General features: G+C 32.6%; 1 protein-coding gene and 1 pseudogene across 1 annotated transcript in view; one reads left to right on the forward strand and one right to left on the reverse strand.

The window, feature by feature from the left end:
- Positions 1-20,823, reverse strand: part of ACAD11 (acyl-CoA dehydrogenase family member 11) — a 66,258-nt gene that overhangs the window by 35,288 nt on the left and 10,147 nt on the right. The window contains exons 5-11 of the mRNA XM_039837147.1: positions 19,682-19,846; positions 12,441-12,558; positions 11,951-12,072; positions 10,156-10,262; positions 9,110-9,227; positions 4,113-4,190; positions 3,287-3,425 (exon numbers count right to left, since the gene is read on the reverse strand). Coding sequence (XP_039693081.1) covers positions 3,287-3,425; positions 4,113-4,190; positions 9,110-9,227; positions 10,156-10,262; positions 11,951-12,072; positions 12,441-12,558; positions 19,682-19,846 — 847 coding nt within the window. The remainder of the gene's footprint in view (positions 1-3,286; positions 3,426-4,112; positions 4,191-9,109; positions 9,228-10,155; positions 10,263-11,950; positions 12,073-12,440; positions 12,559-19,681; positions 19,847-20,823) is intronic.
- Positions 16,489-16,607, forward strand: LOC120582475 (uncharacterized; annotated as a pseudogene).

The following is a 20,823-nucleotide window of genomic DNA, read 5'->3' on the forward strand; positions in this document are numbered from 1 at the left end:
TTTGTATACCCCATACCATCTAGAAAATTACTAGGTCATATTTCAAGAATGCTAAACACAGAATTCCTGCCCTGGGTAGAAAAATGACAGTAGATAACTTCGAAGACCCTCTCCAACCCTCAGAGGGTATTGTTCAGTCATGATAACACTGTAGTATCACTCTTGGGTAAAAAAGAATGCCTTTCTCTGATTTTCAGTCCTATCGAATTTCTAAAAATACCATCTAAAATCTTTTTCTTGAATATTGATTACTTATATATACAATTTTGAGGAAAAATATTTCAGTATCACCTCTTAAAATGACTTTAAAGATAGTCACTGAAATGCCTATGAAAATTAAGTCTAAGTCTCTCAAAATATGTTTGTACTCTGTTCAGATACTCCTAACAGAGTCAAAGTTACATTAAAATGCACCAAATTTCTAGTAGATTAACACGAGCTTAAAATTCTTTTTGATTGAAGGAGAAAATGAGTCCCGAAATTAATGAAACTCATTGTTTTATTTGCTGGTTTTAAATTCAGTGTTTCTTGTTCTAGTTCACGTGAGGTAAATACTGAATAAAATTTTCCAAAAATTACCAGTTTATTCTGAGAAAATGGCAAAACAAAGCTATCATTTATGGGTTGGGAAAAAGAGCCTAGATAAATTATTTCTACAATTTTTTCCCCTGAATCATCCCAAAGGTCTCCAAATTTTTCAGTAATAGCTTTAGAATTAAAATTGCTATTTTCGACATTTCAATATAATTGAAGGGCAAAAAACATAAAAGACAAATTGGAAGATAATGTATGTTTCCCATAATCTTTTATAACTATTATAATTTGGGCAGCTTGAGTAGAAATTCATATTTTATATTTAAAAAAGCCTTCCAAAGTATTTAATTGACATCATTTATATACCATTCTTTATCTGCTTTATAAATGTTCCAAAACACAATGCCAGTAAGGCCTTCATGAAGATATTTCCACTACAACAAGAAAATGCCTAGTTTTCTACTTACTTATGGTTTTACACATTTTGTTTGCTGAGGAGAGTTGTTAATCATACATCAATCAAAGAAAATGTATTTCTCTGGCCAATTTAAAAATTTCAGCAGTTTGATGATATCATTTAGACAGTACAACCAATAGACATGTAAAATTTTAATATGAAAAAAAGTCCATCACCACCTAGTGAAAAGTGAGTTTACAGGTCAAATGGAAAAATAGCAGCAGAGCTACATCTGCAAAGAAGGTCTTCTACAGCATTATTTTTCATATTATGAATCATTAGTGTGTCATGAAATTATTGGAATATGGCTAGCAATCTCTAAAATATAAGATAAATCAAAAGAGAATATGTTAGATTAGACTCAGTGGAAAATATCTGAATGCATTGCACGTAGTAAGGGAAACTATTGTTTTATGAAGACTTTTTTAAGGAATATATAAGTACCTCTCTCTCCCTGTCCCAAACCTCCATCCGTCCATCAATGAACACACACAACTACATATGCTATAGACTGAATCACAATATAAAATATATTTCTTAGTATAAGTAGCAATAAAAAAGTTTTAAACAAAAAACTACCAGTTCTCTTTCTATAAAATTATGCTACCTACATAGCATGATATAATAGCTTCACACAAGTGAGATGAAATCTTTAGAAACTCCATACTTACTTACTTTTGCAATAGCCTCATTATTAGATTAAAATGTCGTAGCATGGTAATTTGATAAATTAGTGTTTCGAAGAGGGAAAACAGCATCAGGGCCAAGTTCGACCATCATCAGAAGTCTATGAAGTGTCTCAATGGTTCCAAAGAAATGAGAGTCAAAGTCCAGTGAGGAAATACTTCCCTAGGCATCCAGATAGTGTTTTCTCTCAGATATCCAATATACCTCTTTCTGATAGTTCTACCCTTCATGAACTCTTTTTGTGACAGCTTTAGCACCAGGGCCATATAGTAAGCACAAAAGGAAACACCGAGGCCTACCTTGTTCAGGAACACTATAGGATATCATATCATCATCCTTCTACTACAAATCGAATGCTAGCTCTTGATTGGCAGCATTAAAATAGCCAGAGTAACTTGGCAAAAAAAAAAAAAAAAAAATACAGAAGACATTCCTAGGGTCTACCCTCAATCTACTGAATCAGAATCTCCAGGATGGAGTCTATGAATTTTGATTTTTAAATTTTTTTGAAGTTACTTAGGTAGTTCTTCTGAAAATCCAGGTTTGAAAACACCTTCTATAGACTACATCTCATATTTGTCCCTTCCACATTACTTTTTTAAAGAAAATTTGGCCTCCATCTCTCATTCTTCCAATCGTTGACTCCCCCATTTATATCTCATATCCAATCAGGAAATCCTCTTGGCTTTGACTTCAAAATATATTTAGAATCTTTCCACTTCTCACCCCTTCTGCTGCTAGTATCCTAGAACAAATCACCATCATCTCTCCCCAGAATTATTATAACAGTTTCCTGATTCCCTCTTTCCCTTCTTTTGTTAATTCTCAACATAGCAGCCAAAGTGATCCTTTAAAAACTGAAGTTACATCTCATCACTCCTCTGCTTAAATTCCCAATGGCTTCCCGTTTCACTGTAATAAGCCCTTATCCTCCCTATAAAGCCCAACATACAAGGTGCTTTCCTCTCTGATATCTTCTACTATTCTGCCAGCCATATTGGTCTCCTTAGCTCTTCCTAAAATACACCAATCACACTATCGCCTTAGGACCAGTGCATTTTCTGTTCCCTCTGCTATGAAAACTCTTCCCCAGACACCAGCATAGCTAACTCTCCCACCTTTTTAAAGTGTTTATGAAATGTCATTTTCTAAATGAGGCTGAGCTCAATCATTTTATTTTAAATTGTAATCCATATTTCTTGTCCCTCAGTATTCCAGAACTCCCCTATGGTGCTGTAGTTTCCCCCCACCAAAGCACTTTCCTCTTCAGACTTACTACATTATTTACTTATTTCCTATATTTATTATTTATTTTGTCTCCCTCATTAGAATATCAGATCCATGAGGACAGTATACTGCCAGTCCTTTAGGTGGCAGCTTTTATTCACTAGTACTCTTAATGTAATGATGTTTAACAAAAGAGTAATCCACTGAAAACATTAGATCCACTTTTTAAATATTTAAATCAAAGTAACTGAAAAGTAAAATTATTGACACATTTATAAATTAATGACTTTATGTAGAAAAAACTTCCTTATCATAAAATAGAGAAATTTTAAACACTGCTCAAAATATCCAAGAACATCTGTTTTTAAATAATGTGGTAACCTGGTGCTTGGCAGTTAAAGACATCTGGAGCAAAAAGGCATTTTCCTATTTCTTCAGCAATCACGGCATAGTCCACCTGGTTGAGACCGCTTACAGCTGGCAAAAACAAGTTCCAGAGGCCCTCCACTTCGGCCATTTCCTGTCAAGATGATGAATATGCCAGAGTGATCATAATTTACCATGACCTAAAATAGTTTATTTTTAAAAAGATACTGGTATTTTTGTCTTTTGAAATTTAAAAACGCTTATGCAGTTATTTTATTGTATCCTAGTGTGCAAAGACAAGTAATAACTAATTCATCAAAAATTAGCAGTTTCTTAACTGTTAAAGAAATGACTTTTCCTCAAAGCTTCCTTAGATTTGGCTGAAAAACTAAATTTGCTTGAGTACTTGTTGTTGAATCATAGCTATTACAGAATCTCCCACATTTGAGCATAATTATGCCAAATATACAATTTAGTGCATTTCAATTTCTAACACATGTTGCTGTTAGGATTTGAAAACATGAAAATGTGGATTAAGCCCATCTGAGACAAATGACCTGCCTTGACTTCAGTCTCAATTAAGTGACAGGTGGTAGTAAGTAGTGTTGATTATATATTTTTTTCTTGGCACAGCTGCAAGAGGCTGTCTTCATTACATATCATACACAAAACACTAAATAACCTAATTCGTATATTACAGATTCTATTTTTAAATTTCTTTAAAAAAATTATTGATATAATTATCCTCTACATACATAACAACAAAAGCAATAACAAACTAAGGTGTCTAAAATCACCTGCACATAAATCTTCCAATATTAAATGTTTTCTTATTTTTTACCTTGAGCTTATCAATCACTAAAGGTTTTTTCCACTTGTCTGCTGAATTTTCATTTTGAACATAGAACTCAATTACCTCCTTAAAAAGAAAAAAGTTCATTAGGTAGAATTAATACTAAGTAAATAATGCCATAAACTTAATATCCAAAGTAAACGTATTTAGGTGAAGAAACTTTTTCAGCTGCTATTAAATCTATATTTCTAAAACCAGACCCAGAAGTATAAAAAATTCTAGAGGCTTGCTGCTAACAAAATTATGCTGCCTCAGTATTAGATAAACAACTTCCAAAATCTTATACCAAGCTTTCAGTGTTCCATTTTCAGCAACATGGGACACTAGATGGTCATAGAAACCCCCTCCCAGGGTAGTACAATTAAAAATGTCAGGTAAAATATTAAAAATAATTTAAAAAATACATTTAGTAATGCATTTACTAAATGGAAGGAAAATAAGGAAATTCCTTAGATGCCAGGAATAAAAAAGCCTGTTCTCATGGGTTTTTTCAGATTTTGTATTTTTCATTTCTAGAAGGTGTATTCGATTCTTTACTAGCACTCTAGGCAATTGTGACACACTCCAAATTTGGAAACCACTGCTCTATTATGATTGAAAAATAAGATTAGATACAGATGAAGAAATTTTTCCTTTCTTGAATGAAGCACAGAAATTCAACAGAAGGAAAATATGAGTAGTTAAGGGACACGATGAGCACAGAGTTCTCACGTAAGTCTAACTGGAGCCCTAGAAGAAGAGAGTGAAGAGAAGGAATGTTGGGGGAAAAATTATATCTAAGAAGTGTTCAGAACTGATAAAAGATGTCAATCCTCAAATTCAGAAAGCACAATGAAGCCAGAGCACAGTCAAACTGCAGAACATCAAAGAAAAAGAGAGGCTCTTAAAGGAGAAAGGGTGGGGGGAGGCAGATCAGTGATAAACAGTTAAGACTGAGAGCTGACTTCCTAGAGCAATGAATGGAGCCAGAAATCAGTGGAATACTATCTTCAATTGCTAAGAGAAAATAACTGTCAACCTAGAATTCTATATCCAATGAAACAATCTTTCAAGAATTAGGGGAAAATAAAGGTATTAGAAAGAAAGAAACAGAGATAGAGATAACTAGCTAGCTAGATAAAGATATGAATCATTACTTCCCTCTCCCAGGCAAAAAAAAAACAAAAACAGAAAATGAAATAAGAAAAAGTCTAATAGAAAATTCTCATGAAAGGAACTTGATCCTAGAAGAAACATGAGAAAGAATAAATAAAGATAAACACATGGGTAATGGGTAATAGCCACATAAAACAATAATAGTAATCTCTAACTTATACAACTAAAAGAATAAAAATGAACGGAAATATAATGGCATTCTATAATGGCATTATCCAGTATTTCGCTATCATAGTATCTCGGTATCTATTATTTTTTTCTACACATAGGCTAGTAGAATTACTGGATCAGAGGGTATGAAAATTGCCAAAATTCCATATTACAAAACTAATTTCTAAAAATGTTCCACCAATTTACAGTACATAAGTAAAATACTAAAATGTTCCTTTTATTGAAGCATGGCTAGTCTAGAGTATTGCTGTATTGCTGAAAACTTTGAGAAGACAAAGAACGGCTCTTTCAAAGGCAACAGGATGAATACCACTGGTTATTTCTGTCAGGAAGTGAGTTAAATAGGAAGATTTCCTGTTTACGGTTGTTTATTATTTCCATTCATCATATTGCCATGAAAATAGTCAATGCTATTGTTTTGATAAAAAATATATTATGCAATACATTTACAAATTCCTAAACTCTGGCTACCTCTCTATGACACTATGGTTCTGAGAAATTACGCCAGTGGTTATATAATTAAAAACGTAATATTTAATACTTCCTGTTCTAAACTCTGTCCATTTAGAGATTTGCAAAGTCTATTTGTGGCATGGTAGTAATCAGAATTAAAATAAAATATCTCATTACAAAGAAGCATTCTTTAGTTCTTAAAGTGTTAAAAGGAGTTTATTGGTAATTAAAAAAAAAAAAAAAGTAAGCAGAAAATATGCTTGATGCCTGATCAATTCTCCCCAAATATTACCTTTAACAACTAACTTCCTTATTCACTGATTGAGATACTGCTTTGGAGTATGTTGTTTCAGAATCTTAAATCTGAGCCTACAAATAATTTTGCTACATAATGTTTTTCACTTTAAACTTAAGTTCATTAGAAAGAAGCGACAGTTCTTTCCTAGTACGTTATTAGACTCAGTAGGAAAATATGACTAATGTTATGTTAACAGTGTGTTCTCAATAATATGCCATGTTGCTAGTTCCTATTTTATATGCTAATTTCAGGACTTCTTATCCATTTTAAATAAGAATTGCCTTTTAAGATTTTCATAGATAATGGCTTCTTGTGTTCTAAGTTTATGATATCCAAGGACTTTGAAAAGGTCATTGGAATAGTTTAAATGAAACCTATTTTTTCCTGTTATAGAAAATTGGGAAGATGTGTAAAAGTATTAAGAAAAAATAATTAAGAGTCTTACTAGTTAAATTTATGTACTATTAAAATGATGGTGTATTATGTAATACAGTCTTGCTTTTCAGACATAACTTTTATTTTTTGTAAAATTAGTTATAATATTTGATAGAATTTTATAGGCTGTCCCCTTTCCATTCTGAAAAAGGTAATTAATTTTCTCCAAATATCATTTCATATGTGTACGTTCACAGATAGGGATTAGTATTGTTCAGAATCATTCTACAGGATAAAACATTTTTACAGATGTTGGTACGTTTTTAAAGAAAGAAAAAGCTACATTATTAGATGTGCATATAATCCAGATTTGAAAGATCTACAAAGACAAAATGGTTGAGGCTTTCCTTGCCATACAAAATATTGACAATCTTCCCTTTAAAGGTATAGACTGCTTTTTTACTTGTCATATTTTCCTTTATTCCAAATTCTTTGTAAATATTTTAATAGTTGCAGGATATTAAGTTCAGCAGATGTATCACAACCCAACTTGTGTTACTTCTCTTCTATGCTGCATGTTTCCCTTGATTGCCTGTTCATATTTATGAATGAAAGAGCAAGGCTACTTAGTTTCTTCTGCTAATTATAGCCTCTCCTTTGAAAAATGGGCTTGTTGCAAGCACTAGCATGTCAGCAAACAAGCTTCATTTTAGGGTGAGCAGTTAGGAATCAGGCAAGTTGATAGGCAAGCTGAGGTCTACACCCAACCTCCACCAGAAAAAAACAAACAAACAAACAAGAACTCAAGACTCTACTCTAGAGCACTAACCCTCATGCTGAAGCCCAGGCTTCTTTGAAACAGATCATTTGCTTTTTTTAGAGTACTCTTGCAGCCTTGTGTCTACAGCAAACACCACTACTACCTAGGAGGTGTTAGAGACCAACCCCAAGCAGCCTAGCTATAGCTATAGATTAGTTCTTCAGTTAAACATCTTTCTCTTGCTCTCAACACTAGCCAATCACAAAAAGAAGAAAAAAGGTTACCATCTGTGCTACAGCCTTCCTTTCAAAATTCTTTTTAGATGTGGGATGTGGCTTCCTCTGTGAAAGTTTATTCTTTGGTATGATCTAGTCCACCTTCTTCCAAATCCAATTTCCATTCTCTTTCCAATCTCTGATGTATATATCTCTTGTTTTTGTGCTATTACCAATTTATTCCATTTTTAAAAATTTTCTTCATTGTTAATTCAATGTAATTTTATTTGAGGAAGGAGAGGCAAATGCTGCCATCTTGAATCAAAAGTGCTGTATTTTCTTTTTAATACCCAAAAGTTCAAAATTTTAAAAATCAAAATTGTATATATACTAACTATAGCAGAAAGTCTACAAAGTGATACTTTAAGCACTGAACATACAGATTTTAGAATTTCCTCGTATTTAAGAAGTATTTTCTTTAAAAATCTATACCCCAATCTGTGAGCAAAGTTAATTTCAAGCAAGATCTTTGCTAAAATGTGATCATTATTCATAATTCAAGCAATAACACTAACCACTTTATAAACACATATCAACTCTGAACATTTTTTTGAAAGAATTTGGTATTTTTCAATTTCATATTTGATTTTGCCAGTCTAGCTTTAGCCTTCTCAGAATCTGGAATATTAAAATGGGAATTTATTGTATATCTAGTCATACCTATAAACATTATAGATGAAAAAATCGAGGTTCTAGAGATATAGTTATTTGCCCAAGACCACATAACTTGTGGCAGGAGTGGGATAGAATTGAACCCTTATAATTTCTATGACAGTGTTCTACCCATACACATATTTCACCATTACATATTTTCATAATAGCTTTTATCTTTTCTTCCAGCATTTATCATCTCTTGTTTAATGTCTGTGTTATGCTACAGTATAAGCTCTGTAGGAGTATAAGCCCTGTCTTGTTCTTTCTTTTACTTTCAATGGTTCTCCAGGTGCCTAACCTATTATTAGTTATCTGATAATTATTTGTTAACTGAATGAATGAATGTACCATGTTACTTCCCTACCCTCAGTGAACGAACTGAAACCTAATACCTTAAAATAGCAGCTTGTGGGGAGAGCGGTGGTAATATCTGTGAACAGCTTGAAATAATATGCAAAATTTTCTGGGTATGCCCATCTTGTTTTGTCTATAGTTCTCTTAATTCCCAAAGGGATCCATTAAAAAAAAAAAAAAAAAAAGCTAAAAGTCACTGCTTTAGGAAAAGGCCTCCAAAGTAGTGTTTTATTCTAATATACTTAGGATCTCAACTTTACAAAAAAAAGTTTATTCCCTCTGACTTAATTTTAATTCCACAGACTTTTCCGTGGCATTCCCTTGGCATACTTTAGAAGCTTAGAATTTTTCAGGATCAGGTTCTGTAGAAGCTCAGCGAGAAGATAAGGAGGGGCATCAAGTTAAGGATTGATGCAAAGTGCCATGGTACTTCAAGAAGCGAGATAACAGAAGTAATTCATCAAATATATTCTGTTCATACAATACTTACCTTTTCAGCTGGAAGGATGTGCTGTTTCATAAAATACTTTACCCTAGTAAGAACTTCTTGGCCTCGCCTAGTCTGTACAAACAATCCTTGGGTAGTATCAATTTGTGGTAGTGTAGTTCTAAAAGATTTTGTAAGAAAAAAAATGTTATGAAGATATCCCAAATTCTTATTATATATTTCTGAATATAATGTGAAGTCTTCTCTAGCTCCCCAAAAACAGCCCTCGGAAAGAGTTACCATATTTTGGAATTTTTAAAGTCTTGCATATTATGAAGTAAATGCAGAATCACTTTATTTTGAACTTCAAACTTTAATGCTTAAAGCACTATTTGGGGAAAACATAAGCCTGGCATGACCCCAATCAATGATAGTTTTGAATCTTCATTGAATCACTTGTTAAATTTGTGTACCAAAGAAATTGAACATAAATTTAATAATTATTTTTGTATAAGCCTCACAAATGCAACTGTTGGATGTTATTATAAACAAGACCTGTAAAGAGCCACATCATCAGTTGTTATATTGTGGTGATCACAAACATCCATCTGTAAAATGAGCTGTAAAACAACTGCCCTAATGTTATGCCACAAGTACTTGTGGCTTGGGCAGAATTTCCAGGGACAGCATCATCCACACATTCAGTAAGTGCTATATATCACACCATTTAAATGGAAGTGTGATTGGGAAAGTATAGTAGATGTGCTCCACTGATGGAGACATGGATTTCAGAGATGCGTACGAAATGTCTCAATAAAATTTGTAATTTTAAATGGGTATATATAAGTAACAAATATCGGAAAGAAACATTTAAGAGTTTTATCTATATCCTTAAAATACTTTTAATCATAAATGTGGGTAATTTTCTTCATATTTGAGGTCAGTTTATTTTCAGGCAGATAAGAGATTTACCAAACAGAATATCGCGATTGGCAGCAACAATCCTGGTGTAAGAAATGAAAACAATCCCTATTCCCCTAAAGTTTATAAACTTCACAAACTTAATAAAGGCTCTAATTTGAGTTAGCCAAGCACCCTATTTTGCTTACCTTTTTGAGAGCTGCAATCCAGTTTCTGCCAGAGGTTGCACTTCATTGGCCAACAGAACGCTATTCTCAGATACATTATTTCCCAGAAGATATCTACTATATACTCCCTATAATTAACATAAAGCAATTAAAATTCATTGAAAACCATTCTTCAGCTATCCAGTCTTTCCAATTTCCCAGTTATATGAGTGACTAAATTTACAAGGTACCAAGATATACATCAGATTAGCAATTCTATTAATTTACATGAAGAAATCATTTAAAGAATCATACTTGGATCATCTGTTAACACATTTTCATCCTGACAGAACTGTAACTGAAATTCAAACCAAACTCGCACATGAGCTCAGCAGTTACTGAAGATGCCAAATGGCAAGTTATATCATCTCTAAAGATCACTGTTCTCCAATCACAGTGGGGGAAAATCTCAATAAACGAAAACAAAATCGGACACTATAAAACCAAAGAGAAGGCAATCAAATGACCTCTAAAAATATTTTATCTCCCTTTTGGACCCCTACTTTAGGTGAAACTGTCTCCTTTGAACAGTGTTAGTTGAATGCTAAGCAGTTTTTCTTTCTTAATTATCCATATTCTGTACTTCCAACATAATATACTCTCCTTTCCCCTGCCTCCCCACCAAAACGCAATCAACTGAATTTCATTAGTTTATTTCTTTATATAATCCTTTGTGTAATAAAATACTAACAGTCTTTCCATCATTTCTAATTTCATCTTTCTAATTAGAATGGAATGTTTATGATCATCTCTAAGGCTACTACTATAGTTTATGACATATATATTAATTTCAATCATAACTCATGTCAAACTTTTATTTGAAATGAAAATCCAATGAACTTTAAATTTGAAGCCTATCTGGTAACTGATTTGTGAGAACTGATGAATATAGAAACATACTGTAAATCCTATTTTGAGAAACCCATCTAATCAACTTGATTAATATAATTAACATGATTGTAAAATACAGGATGATATGCAGCACAACTATTTCCTAGAAGACATTTCAGTTGTTCGTGGATAGCATGAACTCTGAGGACAAAGAAAATAACCATACTGTTCCTTAATTCTTCTTTTCCCATTTCTTTGGTTTCTAAAATTTCTTATTTACCTGTTCTTCCTCCAAGCCCTAGCCCCTTGCCACTTATGAAGTATATCAATTTCTTAAATAAGCCCCCAAGATTCAAAGTACTGAAACTGAAACTGAATTACAAGAATACATTTGTTTAAACAGTATTTTTAAAAAAACAACTGAATTTATGCTAAATTTCCTCTCAAAATAATCACATAAATATGTTGTTAAAAAATGGAAAAATTTACTCACCTATTCACTCAAACATATATATTAAGAGGCTACTATATGCTAGGTACTTGTGCTAGGCTTTGAGAAGTTCAAAAATAATTCTTTCCTCATAATCAAACCTGGTTTATAGTCTGAAACAGACATCATTAAAAGATTTTAGCTCTTTCTTACATTGGATGTTCAGGATATAGTCAGTTCTCACATGCTTCTCTTTTTGTCATTATGTCTTTCTCTCTTCCTTCCTCCATCTTTTAAGTTTATTATACCAAACAGAGATAATACATTTTGCTACTCATCTTTTTTCCTTGCCGAATTCCTATTCTGGATTTATATTTCACCCATGTCTGGTATTTGTCATTAAGAGAAGGCAAACGACTTAAGGATAAAGAATATAAAACCCCTGAAGATAAGAAAATACCATCAACAGTACATTTATAAATAATGGTGAAATACATGTTAAAAACAATTAATTACCTGTATGATTCCAGCCATTTTAAGACATGAAAGAGCAAGAAAGAAATTCCAATTAGGAAGACTGTGATTAATTCCTCTGCAGCGGCAGTATATTGAAATTAGTTCTTCCATTGACGGTATCCCTATAAAAACAGCACATACTATAAACTTTAATTAAAATCTCATGATGAATATTTTAAAGTGTCATAATACTGCATATGCACATAAAACTAAATATAATAACCATTAGTCCACTTAACGAAACATGTTCTAAATGTTGATTTCCAAAAGAACACTATGTACAAAGGGTTACATTTTGTCATAAATTACTAAAAGTGAAATGCTACAGTCAGAAAAGTCAATAAAGAATAAAATATTTAGAAACATTTCAAGAAACAAAAGCTATCTACGACTGCATAATTTAATTCTATTTTTAAATTATGAGGAATAATAAAGATAATTTTATATTACAGCAATTCAAGCAACATTATTTTTTCTTGCAAATAAGAACCTTGCTTTGTCAATGAAACTGTCTTCGGCCAAAAGTAGAACAGGCAGAGTTGAGCTAAGTCTGACAAAGGATGACCAATGGTTGAAAGCTCCCAATCCAGTACAGCAATAACTCGAGTCTGTAATTAAAATTAAAAAGGTTTAAACATTAAATCGAAAATTAAAATAATCAAATAAATGAAATAGAATACATTCAAAACCACATTTTCCATCAAAAGCAAAGCGGAGGCCATAGTCTGCAGTCTTTACACACAGTGGCACATCTCATTTATTAAACTAATTAGTCTTGATTGTGTAGAGCCAAGTCCTCTGATTCCATTACTGGCCATCTTATTTTACAGTCTTAATATTTCTACTAATAAGCAGAGGCAAACGCAGTTGAAATCTCCCACTGGGAATAACTGTGGTAAAGAAGTAATTCTAATAATTATTATAATTTAAGAATCTGTGTTATGCCATATATAATTAAGAGTTTGTTCTGGTAATGAAACTTACTACACAACAAATATTACACTCTTACGGCAACAGTAATTTTTTAAGTAAGTCATTTCACTCTGTAGATACAAAAATATAATTGTTATAAAAGATGCTGTTTGTTTTAGGAATATAAAGTCCACCATTATATAGCAACATAACAGTCATGTCATTTGGAACCAATAAAATAGAAAGGTTTCCTCATTTTACTTTGTAATAATATGTAACAAAGAAATATATACCTTTATGTTAAGAACACAAGACATTCAACTATAAATACAAGTGGAAAAAACAATTTGCAGACTATGTAGTGTTTTCGTTTAAATAGTAAAGCTATATATGAATACTCAAAGATGGAATGATATACACCAAACTGAGAGCAATGGCTGTGGTTACTTCAAGGGATTAAGGCAGAAGGGACAGGGTATAGGAAGGGGAACCTCTATTGGAGGGTTCTGTATAGCAGCGGTCCCCAACCTTTTTGGCATCAGGGACCAGGGCTCCTTTGAGAATCTAATGCCCAATGATCTGAGGTGGAGCTGAGGCAGTGATGCTAGTGCTGGGGAGTGGCTCTCTTGCCCACCATTTACCTCCTGCTGTGTGGCCTAGTTCCTAACAAGCCACTGACCGATATCGTTCTGCGACTCGGGGTTTGGGGACCCCTGAGAGAAGTGACATGATAGGATTTGCATTTTGAGGGTCACTCTGGCTGCTATGTTTTGAATAAACTGTAGGAGGGCCAGTGAGGAGGCTGCAGCAATAATCTAGACAAGATTATCCAAGCCAGATAAAACGGCAGAACTTATTTGGGCAATACAAATTACTGGGTTTCATGCCTTACTCTTCTGGCACTCTTGTACACATTATTGTAGCTTTGTGGAAAAATGTGGCCTTTGGAATCAGATAGATCTATATTCAAATCCTAGCTCCATCATTTACTAGCTGTGTAACTCTAGACAAGCTAGTTAACCTCTCCGACCCTTTCTCAGCCATAACATACATCTCTTGCACAGAGTTAAGTGTGACAATTAACTGAGGGTAGGAAATGTGTTTACCAGTCCATAGCAAAGTACATGGCACATAGTAGGTAGCCAACATGTATTCATTCAATGAATAATTACAGAGCCTGGCATATAGCAAGCAATCAAATTTTTTTTATCAAGACTATGGTAAAAATTAATCATTTCTCCATTTGACTTTATAAGGCCTTTTATTGTTGTGGTTATGTTGTATTATATGTTACCATACTAGCTAGATTTGACAAGTTAAAAAAAAAAAGATTGGGTGTATTTTTCTCTATACTATTGTGGTTATTTCTGTGCTCCTAACATCCAAAAAAAAGAAGATGAGACATTTATGCTATAAATGTTTACCTTTTTTTTCAGTGAAAATTAACTCCTATGGAGTTAAGTTTAAAGATATTTGAAACATTTTTTAGATAATTACACAAAGCTATGAAACAACAGTCAATGAGAAAAGTTGATGGTTCATTAAATTGTATCGATTAGTATAAATTAATTAGCAATAGTTTATTAGAATCTTGTCTATGTATGTTTCTGTACAGAGCAATAAAAAGTTCAGCATAACTCTTAGTGGTTGAGATGAACATTTACTAGTTCATCTTGCTGCTTAAGAACTTATTAATGATTTCTGATAGTTATTCTGAAACCTCAGCACAACTGAAGGCTTTTTTTGCTGATATGTTCTACATTGAGTTTTATTTCTCTATGTATGCTTTTGGCGTTACTGAATTTTATTAACATATATGTATTTTTACCTTTTCAGAACAAAAGAAACATATGAAATCTGACAGGACAAACAGTAGATGAAGAAGGCAGATGAAACTAGGAGTAAGGTTATCACATAAAATTGAGTATCATGGGTCATTATATAGTTGTTAGTGTAGACAGTAAAAATTGCTCTGATTTGCCTATGGAAAAAAAAAGTGTGAAGCATGATTAGTCACAATGTTTATAGTGTGTATACATTAAAAAAAATCAGATGTTCAAGAGTGACAATTTTTCTTGACAATGAGGCTTAAGAAAAATGTCACCTATCAATCTACATGAAAGAGATATTATGTAGATGGCTGAAATGTCTTCAACAACATCAAGAGAACTTCAAGGGGCACATAATCCCCAGAGAGCAGCTTGTGCTAGAAACTAACTAAAAGGACAAAAATGAGTCAAGTAGAAGGCAAGACCATACGCTGAGAGTCAGGGTCTAGATGAGAAAAGCAACTTGAAGGTTTGAGAAGAACAGAAAAGGTGCAAAAAAGCCATTTTTTAAAGGAGTCCCGGGTATTATGAAGAGACAAATTTATAGCTTTGATGAAATTATGCAGCATATATATATGTCCCAGACACGGCTAACCTGACTTCATGACTATTCTGCAGCAAAACTATGATGACCCAAGATCAGGGTTGGAGATTATGTAAAGTCAAGGAGTGAGAAGATTCTGGAACAATAAGTAATATAAGGTCAGGAAACTTTATAATTCATATTGCACACATCCACAGTCAAAAAATTATTAATTCAATTAATAATAAAAAAGGTAGTTTTTTAAGTGATTGATCGTGCCTACATGGGCCAGGCAGGATAAGAAGTCTTCTAAAGTAAGAGTAACCAAATTTACAGCCTCTCAGGGGTGGTGTAAAGAAATAAGAGAAGTAGAAGGTGAAGAAGGCATGGTCAAAGACTAGGCGTTTAAATTCCTAGATCACTGAAATTAACCAGTTCCAGTAGAGATGAGAAGCAGGACAGTGGAGAAGGAATTATACATACAGTATTGGAAGTCTGCAGACCTGAGTTCAAAACCTGGCTTTACTACCAAAGAGCATTTACTAAACAGTATTTTAAAAATATCTGTAAAGTAGAAAGACTGAAAAACCCAATCCCCACGTCTTTTCTAGCAATAAAATTAAATTTTACTACTATGCTTTTCTCCAACTACACTGACATTTTAGAGACAGTGGGGGAAAATTAAAAAGAAAAAGTCATTAAAATACAAGTTTTGTTTTTCATATCAAACCATTCTTTTCTTCATATGTTAATACATAGAAACTGCAAGGCAGATTACTTCTGAAGAACCAGTGTACATATATTTGTTATCTTAAATACATCTGATGACTAATAGATATAGATGAAATATCTATGAGTTTATCTGTTTCTATTAAAACATATTTGACTTTCAAATTGAAATGGCAATATGTACATGAAACTCCAAAATCTTAAACATGTCTCTGCCAGATGGGTAAGATTTATATTTAGAAAATTAACAGTATTTTCCAGGAAAATTGGATTTCTTTTGAACATTTCAGTGAGCATGTTACACTGCTGAAATACAAGCTCAAACATGCTTCAAATACTTTATATACAAGTATCTGGAAAATAACTAGGGATTGCAACATTGAGTAATATGCTTTTGTTTTGCTATACCCTTTAGTAACCCTTGACTGGCTAACCACACACATTCTTGGAAGATTTCTCAGTTAAAATTGTTTTTGTTTTCTTTCTTGTTTGGTTTTCTGATGATAAAAATAAAATATGCTGTTTTTCAAAAAAAAAAAATTCAAGTCTATGGCCATGCCACGCTGAACATGCCCAATCTCATCTGATCTCGGAAGCTAAGCAGGGTCGGGCCTGGTTAGTACTTGGATGGGAGACCACCTAGGAAGATCTAGTGCTGTAGCCATTAAAAACAAAAATTAACAACAAAATAAACTCAATAAAACCTCAAAACTTAAACATCACAGGAATGTACAATTTAAAAGTCTCTTATGATTTATCCATTCCCTACAATTACCAAGTTTTAGTAAATATCATGAATGATTACTTTTACCGTAATATTTTTCTGAAGAATAGAGATTGATAGCCTTAGAAAAATAGAATAGAAAAACAGCAACCCTGAAATTCTGGTGTTTTCTTCCCAATATAAAAGGCACACAATGTGAATTTCCTGGCTTTGATAACATAGTATAGTTGTGTGAGATCCATTTGAGGAATCTGGATGATGGGTACACAGGACTCCACTGTGCTATTTTTACAACTTCTTTTGAGTTTAATTATTTCAAAATAAAAAGTTAAAATAAAAATTGAGGGACAGAGAAGCGTTAAATAATTTGCTTTAAGGTCACGCTGCTAGAGAATAAAAATTAAGTATAAATATTGAGATGGAAATAGTGATTAACTAAAATCAATTCTTTCAACATAGATTAATGCAGAAACATGTAACCACCTGCCACATAAATGAATAAGATTCAATCACTATAAAGGAGCTCTTAGTCTAGGACGTCCATATTTATTGAGTATCTACCATATAGAATTTAGGGACGAAGGAAAGAAAAAAATTAGACATAATCCTTACCCTCAAAGGAAAAATAAAAAGCTTTCAATCATATCCCTAGGAATATATACAGGTGAGCATATGTGTGTGTGTGTGTGTGTACACACACATAGTCAACACCAATTTGTGGAGTGCAATCATAAAAAAGAACGTCTAATTTCCTATTCGGTTATGAAAAAATGTTAAATGAGGTAGAAAAGATAAACTATTAACTCAAATTAAATTCTAAAATTTGAAAGCTCTTAATGCCAGTAGATAGTGGGTATCTTTTCTTCTTTGACTGCTCCTGTGGTTCACTTTGTATGATACACTTTAGCAATTGCGTATATATTGATCTCTGGTGTTCCTGAATATCTTTTATCTCCATCTGTATTTTGAGCTTATTAAGAGCTGTATTTCCTTCCCAACACCATGATCAGAGCACATAATTGGTAATGAGTAAATTCTAGTTGACTTGTACTCTGACAACCATATATTACTTCCATAAAAAATTAGCTACAATATTTATAAGAGGCAGAAACTGATTAAAACTAATAATTATAGAATTACTGAGTATACAGTAGAAGACATCTTACTAGCTACTACATAATCCTAAAACATTAAATGATAATGATATACGTAACAAATTAGTATGGCAGCTAAATAGTTTAAAGCTGTGCCTCTACCAGTTGGTTTTTTTTCTGAAAGTCTCTCCCTAACTATTGAATATTCTACTTGTCTAAAGGAAGATGATACTTGTTGGCAAACTTTAATCGTATAAGAAATAACTTTCTAATAAGAAATTAAATATTAAAAAAATAACTTTTGGGCACTTATTGTAGTTTGCCATTACTTTCAACATATGATACTAATCCTAAAATTTAAACATTTTAGTAGACAACACATAATTCAGGAGATCTAAGTCTTCATTTTTTTTCTTTGCTTAAGTAATGAATAGAAAAGAACTATAGTTATAGAACTCATAGAGAGCTCTGATGTTCAAAGATAGGCTCCTAAAATATTAATAAATCAAGTGATATAGTTCAAAAATAGATCAGATCCTGCTGTTTTAAGTTATAAACATTTACAATTTTTCCAGGTTATAAATTAGCATTCTTTAATTCTCTTACTCTATATTTAACAAAGTTAGAACTCAGAATTCATCATTGCTAATAATACTGAATGTCAACTGTAACTGAAAAATCAAAAAAAGAGCGGGGGGCAGGGAGGTGAAGGGAATAAGAGATTCAAACTTCCAAGTATAAAACGGATAAGTCATAAGGATGTAATGTACAGCATAGGGAATACAGTCAATAATATTGTGATAGAACTGTATGGTGTCAGATGGTTGTTGGTGATCACTTCTTTAGTGTCAAATAACTATGGTGTACACCTGAAACTAATATAATATTGCATTTTAGCTATATTTTAATAAAAATAAGAAAAATAAGGAATAAAAAATCATCAGTGCCATTAACAAAAGATTATACACGTACGTAATTAATATATACTTAATTTTAATAATCAAATTGACTGTTCTAGGAAAAATTTGAACTTGTTGGGTAATGTGCTCATATGTCCTTATATTTGAACTTTCAATTGATATAGTACTACTTTGAATTATGACAACAATGCAATTTATAATGCTATTTTCCTCCTGTCCTTTTTCTATAGAAAAAGAATATGAAAACCCAGAAATTTAGCACATTAATTTAGAGCAGCTATTCCTGCTCTAAAACATCTTAGCATTCTGAGAAAACTAACAAACCCAGAAAACCATCTTCTAAGAAGCAGGACTCAGAGAACTGTAGATCTTTCACATTAATGTCAGAATACTAAGGGCCAAGTGTCTTGTCCAAAGGCATATAGGTGAGAGGAGAATTAAAGTAGTTTCCTTATTCCCACCACACTCCTCCAATTCTAGGTAGTCCTCACTGTCAGTGTTCACAGGAGGAGGGTTATAGTTTTGATTTGTTGTGCTCTTTATATAAAGATTACACTGTATACATTAAGCAAAGCAAGGTTACATTAATCTCATGCAATTCTTCAGGTCTCAAATAAGGCTTTTGGAATTCTGTTTTTTTCTGAACTTATAATAATCAAATAAAAAATTCTTTATGAGATAGGAAAAAGAAATGAAAACAAATCAGAAGAAAGAACATGGACATTTATAAACTACATATTTTTAGATAAAAAATGTTTTTGAAGAAAACAGTAACATGCATATAAATTCCCAAAGCCTATTTAAACAGTAAATCTGATATCACTCAAGATTAGACCCATCCTTAAAGGCAGGCAGTTACTTATGCCAGAAAATCTGCAGGACTCATTTCTAAAAATTTTGAGTGGTGGATATAGGAGAAGAGTGAGGATGGGTTGGACTCCTTAGTACTTGTGCTCTAACTCAGAGCTACTTAATTTATTGTAAACATGGCTTAAAGTACCTCTGTAGGGTGGAAAACTATGTTATCTAGTTTGAAATCTCCATGAATTAAATTTTCTTCATTATCATTATCTGGTAAGTTTTTCATTAGCCAGTCAGATAGCTGGTTCATGGCAGGGATGTCCTGATGAGCTGCAGCTTCATATTGCTTTGTCCAGGTTGATACCTAAAGATACATAAATAAGGAAAATGATAGAGCTGAAAATGGAATGCAAGATCCAGTAATTTTTAAATTAAAACAAAATTCAATGATATCAAATTTGGTTTTATTCCTAAATGCTCAAGACAAATGACTGTGATATAGTATCAGCCTAAAACACTCATACCAGCCTAAAAACTTAAACATTTAAGTCTCTCTTCCATCTAGTTCCATTTTACTTACATAGATTTTTTTTTTAACACACACGCACGTGTACAATACTAGCCTAAGAATCAAGAGATGTGTGCTCTGGTCTTTATTTGGTAACTATTTTGGAAGGAAAAAAAATGCATACAAATACACATACACATATAAGCATAAATAAGTATGCACAGAAAATTTCTGGAAGGGTCACTGAAAAAGGGCATACAGGGCCTAGAAAAAGAAGGGAGATTTTTACTTTTCATCTGAATACCTTATTACCTATAGAATCTTCTTAATACATTATAGGTATGAGGAGTACAAAGACTTTTTATTGTTCTGAGAATTGAATGCACAAACCAACCTATTCTCAAAGTCCTCTACTAATTGAGACATTATTACTTATCTGCTTATATTTATCGCTCTCCCCACTCCCCAAAATAACTGTAAATTTATTTTTTAATTAAATTTATAGGTTTCAAGTATATAATTCAATAATATATCATGTATATATTTTGTTGTGTGTTCACCACCCAAAGTCCGATCTCTCTCCATCACCACATACTTGACCTTCTTTCTCCTTATCTACCTAGTGCTATAAAGAGCTTCATCTTTGGAATCATATAAACCTGGGTTTAAATTATGTATAAGCCACTTAAGTGGGTATTCCTTGATAACTGCAAGCCTCAGTTTCCTCATGGGTAAAACAGAAGTAATTAATACCTATGTCTTAGAGCTGTGACAAAGATTAAAAAAGAGTAGGTCCATAATTCACCTAGCATGGGAACTAGCATATAGTGAGT

This window comes from Pteropus medius, unplaced genomic scaffold, assembly GCF_902729225.1.
Source record: "Pteropus medius unplaced genomic scaffold, Ma_sr-lr_union100, whole genome shotgun sequence".
Taxonomy (NCBI): Eukaryota; Metazoa; Chordata; class Mammalia; order Chiroptera; family Pteropodidae; genus Pteropus; species Pteropus medius.